General features: G+C 41.9%; 1 protein-coding gene across 6 annotated transcripts in view; it reads left to right on the top strand.

Moving 5' to 3' along the window:
- The window catches only part of GSK3B (glycogen synthase kinase 3 beta), a 267,158-nt gene that overhangs the window by 174,472 nt on the left and 72,872 nt on the right, over positions 1-19,814 (top strand). For all 6 annotated transcript variants that reach the window (XM_073309439.1, XM_073309445.1, XM_073309401.1 and 3 more), the window contains exon 7: positions 12,100-12,197. In XM_073309439.1, coding sequence (XP_073165540.1) covers positions 12,100-12,197 — 98 coding nt within the window. The remainder of the gene's footprint in view (positions 1-12,099; positions 12,198-19,814) is intronic.

Genomic DNA, 19,814 nt, shown 5'->3' with positions numbered 1-19,814 from the left:
ATATGAACCAAGTTTTCTGCCACTGCATGTGACTTCAGTCCTCCAGCCAGCATTCAGTCAGCTGTGCATGTTTGAAAAGACAGATCTGGTGGCAAGGAAAAGAGAGAGTTCTCTCAAACAAAGAAAAATAAGGCACACTGTATGCATTTCATTTGTTATGCCTGTACTGTTATTGAATGGTTAATCTATTATACACTGTACCTACTGTAATTTTGAGATGTTTTATAAACTTTGTTTTTCTGAACTCTTAAATCTCCAATTAATTAATTAAATAGGGGTTCCACTATGATTGAAAAACCCCCTCTTCTAGAAATATAAGGATAGAGAAGGTGAGAGGGTTATCTGATGGATATATAAAGTTGTAAATCAGTTGTGAACAACTATTAGAGTATTATTTTATAGTTATTAAATGGTCCTAGTTAAATATAAATAGAACGTCCAGGGAGTAGTGCACAGAGCACTGCTATTAACTAATTTAGAAAGACAAGGGTGAGGCCTGATTAGGAGGCCTGTAAACGTAGCCAAGGGGCTGGCCAGCGAGCAGCACAGGAGCAGTGGCCCAGGAGTCAGCAAACAAAGCGGAAAACAAGGGAGTTTTGTAAGGAGAGTTTGGAAGCGAGAATGTGTGGGGTTGTGTTATATTTTTTCTTGACAGAAGCTTGAGGGGGAACTTTGACAGGTACAGAGGCAGCTGTGGTAGGCACTCAAGGAATGGAAGAGAATGAAGATGATTTAATGTGGAAGCTGCAAATGTATATTATCCTGGAGTATGTACCTGAAAGATGCTTCATTTATATGAAGTGCTGCCAAATAGACTGGGTGGAAGAGAAGATCCAGATTGAAACTCTTGAAGCAGATTGAAACTCTTGATTGAGTTTTGAACAGATGGTGGAGGAAGGGAAGAGGAGACTGAAGGGAAAACTTAAGACTTGTAGATGCAAGCTGGACTGGAGAACTGTGAGGGTAGAGTGCTGGATGAGGAAAGTGGCCAGTGGAAGCATGTGACTACGTGAACAAGGCAGAGGAAAGTGAAGAAGTGAAGCTGAAGCTAGTGAAGAAGAAATACAGCTGAGGAACAGGTTTGCTGAGTTGGAAAATGAAGAGGCGCAGCAGGCAGTCACAGAAGGTGGGACAGCAAGGGAGAAGGAGAAGAATGGCTAGCCCTATAAGAAGAGGGGAAGAGTCAGTGGAGAGAGCTCAAGTTCAGCTCCCCTGGATGATAGAGGATGACTCCTAGAGGATCGCAAGTGAGCACAAAAGACAAGAGGACTTGCAACCAGAAGGAATAGAAGGAGATAGGCTGGAGAATTGCACCAACACCGGGTCTACAGTTCTACATGATGGGGGACTCCCTAATAAGAACAGACAGGCCTGTCACTAGAGCCGATCCAGAGAACAGAAAGGTGTACTGTCTGCCAGGAGCTAAGAAACAGGATGTGAACCTGAGGATGAAGAGGCTCCTTATGGGAGTAGGAAAGAATCCACTGATTTTCCTTCATGTGGGAACAAATGATCCTACTGGATTCTCATTGGAACATATTAAGGGAGACTATTCGAGGCTGGGAAGAAACTTAAAGAAAGGGAGGCTCAGATAATCTTCAATGGGATTCTACCTGTCCCTAGAGAGCGAAGGCAAGACAAGATTATGATGATCAGCAGATGGCTGAGGCAGTGATGCTATAAGGAAGGTTTTGGGACATTTGACCACTGGGAGGCCTTCATGGAGAGAGAGATGGGAGGGACTCCACCTGAATAGGGAGGGAAACAGACTTCTGGGTTGGAGGTTGGCTTTAAAGAGCTTTTAAACTAGGAATTCAGGGGCGGTCTGGAGAGTCTCATGTATAAGGCCCTACCAAATTCAGGGTCCATTTTGGTCAATTTCACGATCATAGGATTTTAAAAATCATAAATATAATGATTTCAGCTATTTAAATCTGAAATGTCAAGGTGTTGTAATTGTAGAGGTCTTGACCCAAAAAGGAGTTGGGGGTGAGGGGGGGTCGGAAGATTATTGTAGGGGGGTGCGGTACTGCTACCCTTACTTCTGCACTGCTGCTGGCAGCGGTACTGCCTTCAGAGCTGGGCAGCTGGAGAGTGGCAGCTGCAGGCCAGGAATCCAGCTCTGAATGTAGAGCTGCTGCCCACAGTCAGAAGCCACCACTGTCTGCCTGCCCAGCTCTGAAGGCAGCAGCACAGAAGTAAGGGTGGCAATACCATTCCATGCCATCCTTCTGCTCTGCTGCTGATGGCGACTCTGCCTTCAGAGCTGGGCTCCCAGCCTGCAGACACCGCTCTCTCGCTGCCTAGCTCTGAAGTCAGCTCAGAAGTAAGGCTGGCAATACCGCAACCCCCTAAAATAACCTTGTGACTGCCCCCGCCTCCTGCAACTCCCTTTTGGGTCAAGACCCCTAATTTGAGAAATGTTGGTCTCCCCTGTGAAATCTGATTTCATGGCGGAGACCAGATTCACAGTCCATGACATGTTTTTCATGGCCGTGAATTGGATAGGGGCCTACTCATGTAATCTCCATGCCTGATTCTGATATTGAGCCCCAGGGAAATCAGATAAGAGAGGATACAGCAATGGAGAAAGGTACAACAGAGGGAGGAGATTGGATATCAAGGGGAAAGATAGTGCCAATACCAATGACACTAAGAGTCAGGTAGGCAATATTGACAGTAGAATGATTGCAACTAAACAGGCAAGGAATCTGGGCAAAGCCAAGCAGAAAAAACTAAGATATCTATACACCAATGCAAGGAGCCTAGGTAACAAAATGGAGGAATGAGAATTACTGGTGTAGGGAGTAAAACCGGATATTATAGGAATAACAGAAACACGGTGGAATAATAGTCATGGCTGGAGTACAGATATTGAAGGGTATGTGCTGTTGAGGAAAGACAGAAATAAATATAATAATGAGGTAACTGCAATAAGAAGTGATTGACCCAAACAGATTCAGATTTTGGTCAATCACTTTGGAGAAGAAATGCAACAGAGGCTCCACTGGAATAGTGCGTGGGGTATGATACAGACCCCTATAGTCTGCTCTGGATATGGACAGAGACCTCTTTAATATTTTTAATTAAATAAATGCTACTAGGAAGTGTGTAATAATGGGAGACTTTAATTTCCAAGCTATAGATTGGAGGACAAGTGCTACTGAAAATATTCCTGGATGTGATTTCTTCACCAAATAGTCACCAAACCAACAAGAGGTGATGGCATTTTAGATTTAGTATGTGTAAGTAGCAAGGACTTCATAGAAGAACTGGTTGTAGAGGATAACTGCGATTCAAGTGATCGTGAGCTAATTCAGTTTACACTAAATGGGAGGATAAACAAAAATAGGTCTGCAGCTAGGGTCCTTGATTTCAAAAGGGCAAACACTGAAAAATTAAGGGAAGTAGCTGGGGAAGTGACTGGACTAAAGAACTCAAGGACCTGAAAGTGGAGGAGGCTTGAAATTAGTTTCTGCAACTCTGACTTAAAGTATCTGAAGCCTGCATCCCAGGCAAGGGGGGAAAATATCGTAGGGAAGGGTTGCAGATCAAATTGGATGAACATGCATCTCAGAGATTATTAGGAGAAAGCAGAAAGCCTACAAGGAATGGAAGATTTAATGGATCAACAAGGAAAGCTACCTCTTGGAAGTCAGACAGTGTAGGGAAAAAGTGAGAACTGCCAAAAGTCAAGCAGAGTTGGAGCTTGGAAAGGAAATTAAAACCAATGATACAAAGTCATTTAGCCATATAAATAAAAAGAAGACAAGGAAAGAAGTGGGACCGCTAAGCACTGAGGATGGGGTGGTGATAAAAATAATCTGGCCATGAAGACAAGGAAAGAAGTGGGACCGCTAAGCACTGAGGATGGGGTGGTGATAAAAATAATCTGGCCATGGCCCAGCACCCATACGACTACTTTGCCTCAGATTTTAGTAAGAATAATTGAGTTTTGGGGTAGTAGCAGGGTGGCTAATGGAAACGAGGATATGGAAGTAAAAATTACCACATCTGAGATGGACATCAAACTCAAACAGCTTAATGGGACCAAATTGAGGAGCCTGGGTAGTTTTCATCCAAGAATATTAAAGGAACTGGCACATGAAATTGCAAGCCCAAAAGCAAGGATTTTTAATAAATCTGTAAACTTGGAGATCATACCCTATCACTAGAGAATTGCTAATATAGTACCTATTTTTACTAAATGAAAAAAAGTGATCTGGGGAACTACAGGACCATTAGTTTGACCTCAGTTGTATTCAAGGTCTTGGAACCAATTTTGAGAGAGAAAGTAGTTAAGGATACAGAGGTAAATGGAAATTGGGATAAAATACAACATGGTTTTACAAAAGGTAGATTGTGGCAGACCAGCATGATCTTTCTTTGAGAAGATAACTGGTATTTTAGACAAAGGAAATGCAGAAGATCTAATGTACCTGGATTTCAGGAAGGCATTTGCTACAGTTCCACATGGGAAATTATTAGTTAAATTGGAGAAGAAGGAGATTAATATGAGAATTGAAAGGTGGGCAAGGAACTGGTTAAAGGGGAGACTACAGCGGGTCATACTGAAAGGTGAACTGTCAGGCTGGAGTGAGGTTACTAGTGGAATTCCTCAGGGATCAATCTTGGGACCAATCTTATTTAACATTTTCATTCATGACCTTGGCACAAAAAATGGGAATTTGTTAATAAAATTTGCAGATGACACAAAGTTGGAAGATATTGCTGATGTGGAGGAGGACTGGAATATGGCTTTGAAAACTGGAGTAATAGAAATGGGATGAAATTTAATATTGCAAAGTGCAAGGTCATGCATTTAAGGTATGTCTATACAGCAACTAGACACCTGCGGCTGGCCTGTGCCAGCTGACTTTGGTTTGGGCTGCAGGGCTGTTTCATTGCTGTGTCTACATCAGAGGGATAAACACCAAGGAGGGAGAGGAGTTATTTAAGTTAAGGGCCATTGTTAGCACAAGAACAAATGGCTATAAACTTGCCATCAACAAGTTTAGGCTGGAAATGAGATGAAGGTTTTGAACCATCAGTGGAGTGAAGTTCTGGAACACACTCCCAAGGGGAGCGGTGGGAGCGAAAAACCTCACTGGTTTCAAGACTAAACTTAATAAGTTTATGAAGAGGATGGTATGAGGAGATTGCCTCCAAGGGCATGTGGCCCATCTGCAACTGCTATTAGGAAATATCTTCAGTGGCTGGAGATGGGACACTAGGTGGGGAGGGCTCTAAGTTACTGCAATGAATTCTTTCCCAGGCATCTGGCAGGTGGGTCTCCCTGACATGCTCAGGGTCTAACTGATCATCATATTTCAGGTCAGAAAGGAATTTCCCCCCAGGTCAGATTGTCAGAGACCCAGAGGGGTTTTCACCTTCCACAGCAGCATGGTCACTTGCTGGTTTGAATTAGAGTAAATGGTGAATTCTCGGTAACTTGAAGTCTTTAAATCATGATTTGAGGACTTCAGTAACTCAGCCAGACGTTTATAGGTCTGTTACAGGAGTGAGTGAGGTTCAGTGGCCTGTGATGTGCAGGAGGTCAAACTAGGTGATCAGAATGGTCCCTTCTAGCCTTAAAGTATGAGTATACGAGGCGATGTCTTTTATTGGGCCAGCTTCTGTTGGTGAGAGAGACAAGCTTTTGAGCTACGCATAGCTCTTTTGTAGCTCAAAAGCTTCTCTCTCTCACCAACAGAAGTTTGTCCAATACAAGATATTACCTCACCCAGCATGTCTCTTTAATATCTTGGGAACCAACATGTCTACAACAACTATGCAATTAACTAATTTACTCACTTTGGCTCCAGTAGAATATCTTTAGACTACAGAAGGCAGCAAAATATCCTCTTATCCAAGAATTCCTTGGGTATAGACATCTAAACAGAATTCACCTAATTTCTTCTGGTTCTTAAAATTATATACATAAAATATTAAGGGCATTAACCACCTCATAAAATGTAGGAAAGTCTCTCCTGAAAGAAAGAGGTGGATATTGCTCGAACTCAGAAAATAAATCTAAATATCCCTGAACCTATACATTCAAAACACAATGAGAGTGAAATCCTGATCCCATTACAGGCATTAGCAAAAGCTCCATTGACTTCAGTAAAGCCAGGGTTTCACCCTGAATATCTGCTGCTTCCTACATTAATCATCAAAGCAGGGAGAAGCTATGCAAATACATAAACTATATTTTGAAGCGGGGATCTCAACAGAGGTTCAGAAGCCTGCACAGAGTTCAGAAGTTATGATGTCAGATTGCTGTGACCAGATGGCTTTATCAGTAAGAATTTTTGTGCATTTCCTTGAACAGGGAAAATTGCTCAACCTGTATTTGGAAGTGAGTATGACCTGAAGACTGATTCAGGGAATTCTTTAAGGTTTCTCATGTCCCTGAATCAGTCTTCAGTGGTTGCAGCAATCAGGAATGGTAAGAAACTGACCAGAAAATTATCAGATAAGAGGCACTTCCTTACAAGAGCATTTAAAACAACAACTAAATATAGTGCGAACGTTGTTTCCCAGTGATCTCATTTAAACACACAAGAGGGATATGGAATATTAGTTCCCCTGTTGTTTTCCAGCAGGAAGCTTGATTCATAAAGCCAGGCAGAAATCTGAAGAGAATCTTCATTTTTTTCCTCACCATTAACACAGCTGTAGGCTTTCTGAGTCTCTAATTAACATTGATTGATTATGAGTGACTTTTAGTGTAGCAAGGCAGATTTGCATTGAATAAATAATTGATTTGTGGAAATCCTAGTGAAAGAGCAAGCCTACCTTCCCAAAAGAGCATCTTTCTTTACAAGTGGCTGCAAAACCTTAACAGTATTTCAGTATTTGATGTGGAGATTCATCATAAGTTCCCTTGCAGAGGCTTCAGTTGTGTAATAGTTACTGCATACTACTTAGTATGGTTTCTGTTTTGGGTTAAATTTGTTCGAGAACAGACTGTTTCATATAACAATAAAACACTACAGCATGTACCAAGATTCTTCTTCAAGTTGTCTCTGCGGGTGTTTCACATCAGGATGTGCTTGTACCCATACACTGGAGATTTTTGTCAGCAGTGTCTGTGCTTTACGCACTCTTGTGTTCTGGTGTGAGAGTATATAGGGAGGGGAAGACCCACTGCTGCTCCAGTTCCTTCTCAACCAACTGTAGCATGAGACTGAGTGTCACAGTGTCCCCTAGCTAGCTATGCAGCCTGCTGACTCTTCTTTCTGACTTGTTCCTATTTCTTTAATTCAGTTATTTCATTTTTATCATTCTTTTTAATTTGACACAATTGTATACTTTGGGGGGGGTATCTCCCCCCCCATCCTTTTCACCCTGTCAGGGCCTATGTTCCTCTCGGCCCTCTACATCTGCCTGTCCTTTCTTACTGGGTTATGCCCAAGACCCCAGGCTTCAAACCCTGCCATGTCTACCATGGGTCCTTTCCTCTCAACAATGGGCATTCCAGCTGCCTTGGAGAGCTCACATTCCCTCTAAGTGCAAGGTTTGCTTCAGATGCAAAAGCAGATTCAGAAAGCAGAGGTAGGACGGATTGAAACTGCTTCTTATGGAACACTCTCTGAGAGCTGCAAGGTCCAAGTCCCTCCGCGCACACACATCAGCCTCAACTGCCAACTCTGGTGAGCACACCAGCCTGGCTCCGGTAATCAAAGACCCTGCAGCCCTTTAGGGTCTTCAAGATGATCTAAAATGAAGAGACCCCACTCTCCAGAAAGAGAAACCCTGAAAAGGATAAAGTCACCCTCTTGATCTGGGAACAAGGAGACCTCACATCCTGGAATGGGTACCACTGAGGCTTTTTCCTCCCCGGTACGGAGGTCCCAGTATCACCTAAAATAAATCTCCAGCAGACTGTGTACTGAGAAGCTTCCCAGCAAGCAACCTTGAGAGCAGCACCCAAAAAACAAAACAAAACCCAGCATATCACAGACAGTGGTCTTGCCCAATTTACTATCAAACCACAAGATCAACTGAACCATCAAGAAAGAAACCTAGATTTTTCTAAGAAAGGGCTGTCTTCCCTTGTGCCATCATAATCAGCAACTTCTTCTGAACGGCTTTTGTGATCAACTGGTCAAGGGTCACAAGTGATCCTAGGATCATGGTCTACACCAAGCCCGTCAACAGCCTGTTGGGGATCATCTCTCCCATTTCCTGTCTGCCTGGGAGTTGATCACCGTGCATAGGTGGACCCTGGAGATGCTATTTCATCCAGTTCAGCGTCATCCCTCCCCATCTTAGGGATTCTTCTCACAAGGGTCTCCTAAGACAGGAGGTGCAATATTCCCTATTCCTAGGGGTAATCTAACCCATTCCACTGGACTTCCTTGAGAAAGTCTTGAGAAAAGGTTCTTCTCGAGGTGCTTCCTGGTTCCCAAGAAAAGAGGAGGAAGACCACCAATTCTGGACCTTCAGACTTTGTCCTCTCTCAATGGTTCAGAATGGTAACCTTACCCGTGGTGATTTCCTCTTTAGAAGTGGGGAATTGGTTTGTCTTCCTTGACCTCTGGGACCATATGTCCATATAGCTATGCACTCTTCCCAGAAATATTTCCTACAATTTGTCATGGGCAAGGACAACTGCTAATACTAGATCCTGTCCTTTGACTTTTGACTGTGCAAAGGATCTTTACAAAGGTCCTCTGACCTATCGCCAGCCCATCTTCATTAGATGGGAATAATAGTCTTTCCCTGTCTGGATGACTGACTTCTTAAGGGTTGCTCCTTTTTCAGGGTGCCGTCAGCAATCAACAAGGTCCTATCCCTCTTCCACTTCTTGGGCTTCCACCTCTACATGAAATAGTCTACATTTAGACCTGTACAACAAATAGACTTCATCGGTGTCACTTTGGTCTCCATGACAATCAAACCATACCTGCCCATGAATAGGTTTGCTACAATGGCCAGCCTCAGTACCATGCTACAACAGAGCTACAAACCACAGCAAGGAGTTCTCTTCAACTCCTGGGCCGTGTGGCAGCCAGTAAATTCGTAACGTCCCTGGCAAGACTGCACTCCTGATGTATTCAAGCCTGGCTTTGGTCTGTCTATGCCCCTCAACAAGTACAAACTGTTCTAGTGGGTGTCAATACCTCAAAAGTTATTTCTTTCATTTGGGGTTCCACGGAGAGAGATCTTTTTATGACATTGTCCGATGCAGATGATTCTTCTTGGGGGGGCATAGTATCAGCTTGTTGGGAGATGCCCTCCTTACCCTTGGCCTCTGCTCTTGGTCTTGCTCTTTGCTTATCCCCCAAAACTTTTGCTCCTCAAGGTCTTGAAATGAGAGATTGGTAGCCATCTTCATAGTACCATCGTGGCTTCTCGCAGTCTGATTCCCTCACAAAGAATGAAAGGATACCCAGTATCCACCCAGAGATTGTTGAAATGGGTGACATCTTGACCTGTTGTGAAGCCTTGGAGGTGCGTCTTTCACCAAGGGTGATTGCCCATTCCACTAAGGCTTGGTATACCTCTGTGGTCTTATTGAAGTACATATCCGTCTCAGACATCTGCAGTGGCACTTTTCCCAGCATTTTACTATTGTGCGTGCATCTAGAGTTGACATGGCCTTCGGTGATGCTATTCCACAGAGCATACTGAATCTACCTCCTCAGCACCCTCCTCCATAATTGGAGTACCGCTTGTGAATCTTCTGATGTGGAGCACTCAGAGGGAGAAGGAGAGGTTGCACAATAATTGGCGTTCTTCTAGATGTCTTGTTCCTATGGGTTCTCCACTCCCCTGTGGGCCCTTCTTCCTTTCAGTTTTGGGGTTATACTCTCTGGACTTTGTGGTTGAGAAGGAACTGGAGAAACAGCAGCAAGCCTGCCCTATATACCTTTGTACCAGAGCATGAGGGTGTGTAGGACACAAGTGCAGACCTACAGACACTGCTTACAGAAATCTCCAATCAAGAGTGCATGGGCACATCCTGACTGCAGCACCCCTAAGGACAAAATGTCTCGAAGAACTCCATTTACTCTGTACAGGAAGTAATCTCTCCTTTGGCTGTTACAAGGTCAAGTGAGGTTATTTGTAAGTAAATAAAAATTTGGTACAGTGATGTTTAGCCCAAAGGAAACCATCTGCTATAAGTTATCATACTTCTGTGTATCTGGAATGTAGCTAAGGTCTAGTTGCAGCACATGGTATATGACTGAAGATAAATTGGTGAGTAGTCAAAGACAGTTGATGTTGAATTCATTAAGCCATCTTCTAGTATATACCTGATAGTTCCATGGGCCACCTGACTAGTTTGCAGGGCTCCATTCTGTAGATTGGGGATGGGTCAAACCATGAGTGCCTCTTCTTCTGTGCTTGGGAGTTGGGATTAGTAGGAGAGAAGAAACTGTAAATTTATATAACATAGCTGTCTTTCAGCTGAGCTATAAGATGTTTGTGATCACTTGTCATTGGCCATTGAAGCCCACACGGCATTCTTTTCACAAATCCTGATGTTATGGTTGTGTTCCATCTCTAACTTCATTACATCAACCTATGTCCCCCAAATGCTGCATATGAAATTTTTATTCACTTTGACTGAGACTGTTGTGAGAAATTGCTGTGTGCTTCTAAATTGCTGTCACCTTCTACCCCAGAGGCAACTGCATTTCAGGCATGGGTGTGTCATACCTGTGCAGTATAGGTAAAATTTACAAAGGAGCCTGTCACTTAGGCACTTTTGAAAATATTACTTGTGGGATAAAAAACAATATAAGATATTGGGATGCCAAATACATTTTTAAGCTTTACACTTTGTGTTTAATCTCCATTGTATATACTGTCTTAGAAGCTTAAAATAGAATTTCTTTCCTTATAGATCTTGAGTATGTTCTCTTCCTCCGTTTTTTCCATTAATTTCCCTACTGTTTTTCTACTTGAACTTAAAATTGCTGTGGCTTTTTGTATACGTTCTTCTTTGTACAAGAGCTTCAATGTCAATACAGTTTTGGAAACTGGGTTTGAGTAGTGAATTCCAGCTGTAGAGGGGACACAAGCAGAAAGCATATTGTCTTGCTGTCTAACACTTATGATTACATTAAATACTTTAGAGGGAAAGGTGGATATTTTAAGAGGTTTTTTTTAGAATTTAGGTTCCCCAACAGAATTCTTCAGATAATGTTTGTAAATTTCTCTGAAGTTTGAAAGTTCTTAAAGTTTTATAATACCAATATAACCATTTCAAAGTGGGTGAAATTTGGAGCTTAAATTTTGTGCCAATACAGTCTGAGTCTGCTGTCCTTGCACAGCCCAAATTCTCTTTGATTTAAAGCTAGCACTATTTGCAGCTCTGATTCATCTTTTTATATATGTAAATTTTATATTATATATATAAAATGACGCAACAGTGAGTCTGTACTCCTAGATTAAAAAAACAACAAAAAGCATCACCTGTCCTTTGATAGAAAATGTCTTTACACACTTGGTATGTATAACATGTATGACTAAAGATATGATATGATAGTAATCACTAACAGGATATGAGTAATCACTAATATTTCAGTTAATATATTCTGTCTGTGTGTGGGTGGGTGTTAATATGTACTGATTGATGGACTTTTTTTTATAAATTTTATATCTCTGATTCTACCAGAGGTTCTCCATGTCTTCACTGTTTGTCTTTTGGATATAAAGTCTGAATGCTCTTGATTAACTTGATTAACTATATCTTCTACAGAACCAAACACAGAGTAATATATTAAATGGGTTAAATTTAATGTGTTATATATCTGTTATATATATATAAACAGGATATGAGTAATCACTAATCTTTCAGTTGATACACCCAAAGGGATCAGGAATATGTATATATTCTGTGGGTGTTAATATGTACTGATAGATGGACTTTTTTTATAGATCTTATCTCTCTGGTTCTACCAGTGGTTCTCAGTCTTCATTGTTGGTCTTTTAGATATAAAGTCTGAATGCTCTTGATTAATTGTATCTTGTACAAAACCAAACACGAAGTAATGTATTAAATGGGTCAAATTTGATATGATATATAGTGATATATATGTATAACATCTTTCACTGAAATACTTTTCCGCCTTTTCTCTTCAGATGTGTGGTCAGCAGGATGTGTATTGGCAGAACTGTTACTTGGACAACCAATCTTTCCAGGCGACAGTGGTGTGGATCAGTTGGTGGAAATAATCAAGGTATGGAATTCAAGTTACTCTTGGGTCACCTCCTCGCTCCTTGAACATAGATATATTGCACACAAAAACTAGGTTAAAAGAACATTATTAAGACTGCAAAGTAAATCACTTGAAAGTTAGAATTAAGGTTCTAGTTCCTTATGTGATCTCTCTCCTTTCCCCTCCCCTCCACTGTCTTCCAGGCTCCTCATCCAATCTCTCTCCCCTCTTACCTCATCCGTGGCTCCTTATCCCAGTCTGTTCACTCCGCCTGGCCCAGCCCAGAGCAGCTGAGAGCAGCAATTACAGGGAAAGTGCTTCTGTCCCCCACCCCCAATTAGCCCTGCACTGGAATATGCTTAGTCACTCTTGTGGGGATGTCAGTTGCACAGTCTGGCCATAGGTAGGAGCTGGTAAGTGATGGAGCCTGGTCATTCAGCTGGTAGGGGTGGTGCACTGGCAATCTCGTCAGCACTTGGAGTGTGCTCTAGTGTGCTCAGAGAGAATGAAGTCTTCAGAGATTTTAGCTGCTAAAATCAAAGTCTGTTCTGAGCATGTGCAAACTGCAGTTTTTCATTGGCTTGTAGCTTGGTGAGATTTAGGTGGATTTTCATGATAGCAAAAATAATTCAAAGCATGGGGGGGTCTTTGGGCATTTCAAGGAAAAGATCTCCATTTTTTAACACGAGCAAAACCTATTTTTCCCTAGCCTTGTTCATGGAAATGGTTGAACCCTTTTGGCTGAAATTTTCCAAAAAAGATTGGCCTATAGCTGACTCCTGGCATGGAAAATTTCAGCCCAGACCGTTACTTTTGTCAGGTTATAAGCAACTTAAAACAGGATCTTTAGTGGGAAGCTTCGGGCAATCTTAGTAGGAGATGCTACCAGCCCAGCCTATAACACAATTAGAAAAAAGTAAAAATCTAGATAGAACAGATTTGCCTGCTGTCTTGTAGCACCTTAGTCTGTGATCATGTCATAACTCACAAGTTAAACGGGTTTAAGCTGGGTCAGTACTTGCAAAGAAACCTCAAAGGAAAACTTGGGAGACTCTGAGAAGTGTTGGTGATTCCTTGAGTGGTAGGTTCCTTTTTAATTGTACTGAAACAGTGTCCTAGTGTGGTGTAGTGCTTCTCACAATGCCATTCTTTTGGATGAGATGTAAAATTTACAGTTGCAAACATTTGTGATCATTAAAGGTACAAAGCATTGCTTGCAAAAAGTTGTGGTATTTGCTCTGGAATCCCTAGGTCCCTAAATTTGGCTGGGTCCCTAAATTTCCCCCTGTAGTTTCATAAATATGGTGGTATTTACACTTTGCCCTAAACTGTTATGAACAGCTAGTATGGTCTGCTCCCTAATCCACTTTATTCATCAATGAAATGATTAAGTGATTATTGTCTGTATATCAATATAGAGTTTATTCAGGAGTAAAGGTATTATGTAAATTTAAGATCATTTAATTGTACATCAGGGTGACATAGTCCAAAAAGTCACATCTCACTCCCTTAGAAATCTGGTTATTTCAATAAAATAGATCTATCTGGAGTTAATGAGTGTGCTTTGCCTTGCCTTTGACTTGGTTCTGAGCAAGTGGAAGTATAGTATTTAGAAGAAAGATGTACTCTGGTTGACAGGCTGTCTGCCAACCGGAGTTCATGGATTGGCATAGTGCTTGTGTAGTTATTTTTCATTAATTGTACAGTATCAGCCAGTCAGTACAGGAAGTGTTCGTCCATGACTCATAACTGTACAGAATCCATGTAGAGACACGGTGGGTGAGGAAATAGCTTTTATTGGATCAGCTTCTGTTGGCAAAGAGACAAGCTTTCGAGCTACATGGAGCTCTTCTTCAGGATCCATATATTCAATTTGGCTGAGATTATTCTGTTTTAGCATAATTTAGTATAAACACAAAGGAAGAAGAGAAACAATTTAATAAAATTGTCACTGCATGTAGACCTTTTACAGATTTTAAACACCACTTTCATAAATTTTATCCTCATTTTTAATTGACAGATCCATAGCTGAATATAAAGAGTACTGGTGTTAACTGTTTTTTTCTATCATAGTTGGAAGAATGTGCACTCTGGAAGCTTGGACTTTCAGTGAACTGTATTTGAGGTGGTTTTCCACTTGGCAGAAGTAGGTTCCTGGAGCATTGCTCTAACTGTGGACATGGAAATCCTGAATGATTATTATTATTAGGTGAAAATCAAAAAAGGGTACATGGCCCCCTAGATATGCATATTAACAATTATACATGCAGGTTAAATGCAAGAGATACTCCACTGTGTAGTAAATCCTGAGATATTCACTTGAGAAGACACAGTGTCTTGAGAAGACTTGAGAAGACTCTCTACACAGTTTCAGCCAGATATGAAGATTCCCTGACTATTCTGCAGAAGGAGGCATCCCTTTGTTTGTGCCTTTGAGGAAAATATGTGAGCAGTACATGTTAAAAAGAAAGTGTGTACTTCCCCTCTCGTCACTATTGTAACTAATGCTCATACTAGAAAATCCACATTCACATTAAAAATATACATTCATCAGATTGAACTAAAATTGAAAGGATATGAACACTCATGCCTCAGGTATAAACCAACCACTAAAATGATGGATTGGGAAGAAGTTTTGTCCATTGTGGGATTTCTTTGTACCCTTTTCTGAAGCATTTGTTAATGGTCAACGTCAGGAACAAGGTATTTGATTAGATGTACTAGTCTGATCCAGTATGGTAATTTCCTTGTAAAGAACAGAAGGGATTGTATGGTGTGTATGCTAAAGAGAAAGCTGTCCTGCTAAAATTCAAGATGAATGTGATAGCATGGCTCAAGCACGTCCATCAGCCTAGAAATGGGGCTGATGAAGGTTATACAAATATACCTGTATCAATAGCAAGCAATTTTGACAAGTGGATAGAAGAATAAGTGAGACCTGTTTTACCTTGAACAATTTGAGGGTTTCTCATAAGAATTTGACTAGCAGTTAGAAAACCTAAAACAATCGAACGGGTTGCTGAGTTGGCAGATTAGTATGAGACCCGCAGGTGCTTGAAGGTATGAAGGTGAGGATAGTGTAAAGTTTAAGGGGTAGCCTGCAAATTGTTCCTGAACCAGACCATCTTCAGACAATCACCTGAAGAAGCAAATGGACACTTTAAGGAGAGTTTGTGCTGGTTGCCCAACCCAGAAAAGCCAGGGATAGCGGGTTCTGAGACTAGTACCCATACCTCTGTTGTATGCATGTGAGTGAGATAAGTATTACTATTACCATAGGCAGACTTGGAAACTGAGGCACATAGTCCTGACTCCAGATTCACTCCTCTAATCATAAACCAACACTTCCTCTGTATTTTCAGACGTTCATAACTTTATTTCAAAAAATTTTTTTGCAAACTTCTCTCAGTAGGCACATGTAGTATGATGATCTCAGTGAAGAACATAAAATTTACAAACAAACGCACCCATTCCAGTACTGGATGCTGACATCCGGGAGTAGGCAACAACAGAGGGACAACAGCAACCTCAGTCCCTGCCTAAAGAATTGTTGCTAGATGAGGACATGACACTGGTTGATGACTGTAAGGATTCCAGAGCCTTCTGTCCCAGGTCATGGAGACCTGGACATCAAAACGACAGTAATCCAAGAAAGGTCTCACAAGCTATTGGATTAAACTGAGCCCTACAAGCCCAGCCGGGATCGCTCTCCTGATCAATGAGGGTTTCCTTGAACCAGCAAAGGGGCTGTGGCAGACTTTGGCCACTCTCTCTTCCACAACTAAATTTGTGGAAGAGAGGTACCAAGTGTCTTCGAAAGAAACCCGATCCACAAAAGGCACCTTGAAGGAAAAAGACCCAGGAAACTGGACATTTTGAGGCACAGGGCACGTTTCTTTACCTCAGTGTAGCTCTGCATTATGAATTACTAGGCCATGTTTGCAAAATATAACTTTATCTGGGATGGGAGAGTCATCCTTTTAATGTCCAAAAAATTCTACAGGAAAACAGAAAAGAACCGAATGAGATCATAGGGTCATGGACACATCCAACACACCTGTGAGGTCAATGGCCAATGCCCGTGGCTGTCACCATGAGCAGGTTTTCGTGGCTGCTTAACATCAGGCATCCAGAAAGAGGTACAAAGCTTCATCACAGATCTGCTCTTTGTGTGGATGGAGTTCTTCAGCACCAGAACAGATGAACTGCACCATTCACTGAAAGATTCACAGGTCACATTAAGATCCCTGGGGATCTATACACTATCTCTTTACCAAAAATGATGCAATTACCAGCCTCAGTAGGATGCTATCCTATTTCCAGAGTAGGTAGCCTGAGTACCTGCCAAGGAAAAAACCTCTCAATTCTAGGAGATATGTCTGTCATCGTCATACTCAGTCATTCACCCTGCACCATCACAGAGGCAACAGGTTTAATGGATATATCAGGAGCCTCCTTCCCCTTTCCCCTGGGCTTGGTTTGCTATCAGAGAAGTGGATGTTTGGACATCTTTCACTCATGGCTACCCTTTTCATGTCTACTCTTTATACTTCTGCACAAACCTCTTCCCTATCCCCTTCAGGGGTCCTTCTGATGAGAGCCTATCACAAAGAGAAGTGGCCTCATTGCTCTCTCTAGAAGCCATAGGAGAGCTCAGAAGTACAAGGGTCTTAAGGGGCTTTTATTCCTGATATTTCCTCATTCCAAAAAAGAAGGGGGGGTGGGTCTTTGTCCTGTCCCTGGCCTGAGGAGACTGAACAAGTGCGGGTGCAGCCTTGAATTCAGAATGGTAATGCTTGCCTCCATTATTCTCTGCAGGTTCAAGACTGGTTCATGGCTCTTGTCTTACAGGATCCATACTTCCACATAGCCATCCTCCCAACCCACTGGAAGTACTTCAGGCTCTCAGTAGAGCCAAATCACTATCATTATCAGAGGTGCCATTCAAACTCTCAACGGCACCAGAAGTAGAGATGAGCAAATAATTGATTATTTTGATTCTGTTGCCAAACCAAAAAATCCAAAGAAAATTTTTTCATTTAGAACCAAAACTGGAGGTCTGTTTTTTGCCAAAGCAAAACATTTTTTAAAACTGTGTTAATGTCGAAATGAAATGTTTTGAACATCAAATAGAAATATATTCTAAATGAAATGTTGAATCAAATAACTTATAATTTCAGAACGGTTTGTTTTGATTTTTTTTTTTTAAATGAACTGTTCCCAAAATCAGTTTTGTGGGGTTTTTTTGGTTTTGATTGGGCAGGAAGGGTGTTTTTTGTGGTTTGTTTTTTTTTTTTGCCAAAACTATTCACTGGAAGAAAAAAAAATCACTTCACCCTAATCAAGAGTCTTCACAAAATGCCTAGCGGTGGTAATGGCACACCTTTGAAGACAGAGCATGCACATCTACCCTTACATGGAAGATAGACTGATCAGAGCAGGAGGCAGCAGTGAGTCTAAGATATGCAAAGTCTCTGTTTGCCTGACTGGGCCACCTTCAGCTATGAAAATATCACCTCTTTTACCATCATAGAAGATAGGAGCTATGATCTGATTTCAGATCAGAGAGCACAAACCTGTCTGGGGACAAGTTTATGTCACTGCAGTCACTACTACTCAAGACAAAATCAAACCTGTCTATAACCGTACAAACTTGGCTAGGAGTATTAGATGATACATTGATGTGCATGCACATGACACTGCTTGCCAGACTTCATATGTGGCCCCTAAAACTCTGGCCTAGACCAGTCTACTTTCCGCCCTGTCACCAGATGGACAGGAAAGTCTTGGTGTCACCTCACATCCTTGCAGAACTGTAATGGTGGTTAGAGATTGTATAAGGAGGCATATGATTCTCAGCCTCCACTCTGACAAGGACTTTAATTGTGGATGTGTTAGGGACAGCGGGGGTGAGAAATGCCTGGACCACCTATAAGCACAAGGGGCCTGGTCCACAGAAGACAACCTAGGACTTCACATAAATGTCTTGGAACTCAGAGACAAAAGAGTGAGTGGACTCCAAGCACTTACAGCTGACCCTCCCTACATGATATTTCATAGGTACCTCACCCGAAGTTCCCTCCCAAGGTAGTCTGAGTTCAGTTTGAGTTAATCAGTTAACCTGCCTGTCTTATTCCTGAAGCCCCACACTGTATCAGGAGAAAAGTTACATTTTATTGGCTGTTTCCAGAGCCTTACTTTACGTTGACAGTCTGTGCAATTTGATTCTGTCTCCCCAATTGTTTCTGGTTGTTGCTGGCAGTTCAATCTCTGGGCCATCTCATCACAAAGAATATCAAAGTGGATATGACAGCGTATCTTGCTGTTACTAGTTGATTGATGTACCTCTCCCAATGAACATCATGGTGGACTCTAGCAGACCACAAGTGGCATTCTCTGCCTGCTTCAGAACCCCGAAATGTCAGTTTCTGAAATATGCCAGGCAGAGATGTGGAGAAACCCACTGACTTTTGTCAAGCATTAAGCATTGGACTTGAATGTCAGGGCAGATGCCAAGTTTGGGAGAGCAATACCACAGTCTGTTGGATATAGCTGAAACCCTTCATCCCAACAGCCAGAGGAGGTACTGCTTTCCGCTCCCCTACAGTGGGGTCCACGCTAACATACACTGAAGAATGAACTTACCTTATAGTAACTGTAGTTCTTGGAGTTGTTGCACTCAGTGTGGATCCCACTATCTGCTTTCCATCCCTAGTTTTGGAGTCCTCAGCTGCCATAGCAAGGGAACAGAATGAGAGTTGCAGCCGCTCTGCCCTTTGTTCTCACATGGGAGTATACGGAGGCTCCGGGCGTATGTGCACTCCTGATAGACACTGCTATTCAAAACAATGCAGTTTTGAATGACTGAGGCACATGTACACCTGCTGTGGGATTCACACTGACTGCAGCATCTCAAAGTTCCATGGTTACTACAGGGCAAATAAGAGTTCGTTCTTCTTCCTGTGAGAGTCATCCTGTGAAACATAAAAGCAAGTTTGTGTTTTTAAAGGAGCAGTTCATTGTCTGAAGGTAAGTCTGTTGCTGCAGTTCCCACATCACCATTAAGAAATCGTCTAAAGAAAAGGAGATCCTCATCTTCTCCAGAAGAATATGACTGTGATAGTGACCTAATCCATTAACCCCGGGTACTGACAGGCCTTCGTCTGTCAGTTTGTAACTAAACAGGAACCACTTACAAGAAAAAGATAATGAAGGGCAAAGTGGTTTTCCCATTCCAGAATTACTAAAATTCCATTCCAAATGGTGCAGTCCAGACTGAAAAAATGTGTTGTTAGAGCTTCTCTAAAATTATCTCCATGTGCAATGAGACAAAGCCACCAAGTGTTCTTCTGTTCCCAACCTGGACAGCGACGCCTTGCGCTAGCAGCTAGATTACGTCTGTTATAGAAAAACTCACAGTAACTGTCCCCTCTCTTCCAATGCCTCTCAGGCTGGATGGGGAAGAATAATTTTTGTCTGGTATTCATGAAGGAAAATGTTAAAACATGAGAGCTGTAAAGTGTCAGGAATCTAACCAGTGAGTAATTTTATAGTCTGTGACACTTTTACTGAGCTGAGTGCTAAAAATGGATTGCAAATATGATATATGGCTCATACTCAAATATCGAGGTACTATTT

This window comes from Lepidochelys kempii, chromosome 1 (genome assembly GCF_965140265.1).
Source record: "Lepidochelys kempii isolate rLepKem1 chromosome 1, rLepKem1.hap2, whole genome shotgun sequence".
NCBI classification, from domain to species: domain Eukaryota; kingdom Metazoa; phylum Chordata; order Testudines; family Cheloniidae; genus Lepidochelys; species Lepidochelys kempii.
The sequence above is the reverse complement of the archived record's forward strand: the minus strand, read 5'-3'. Positions and strand labels throughout refer to the sequence as shown.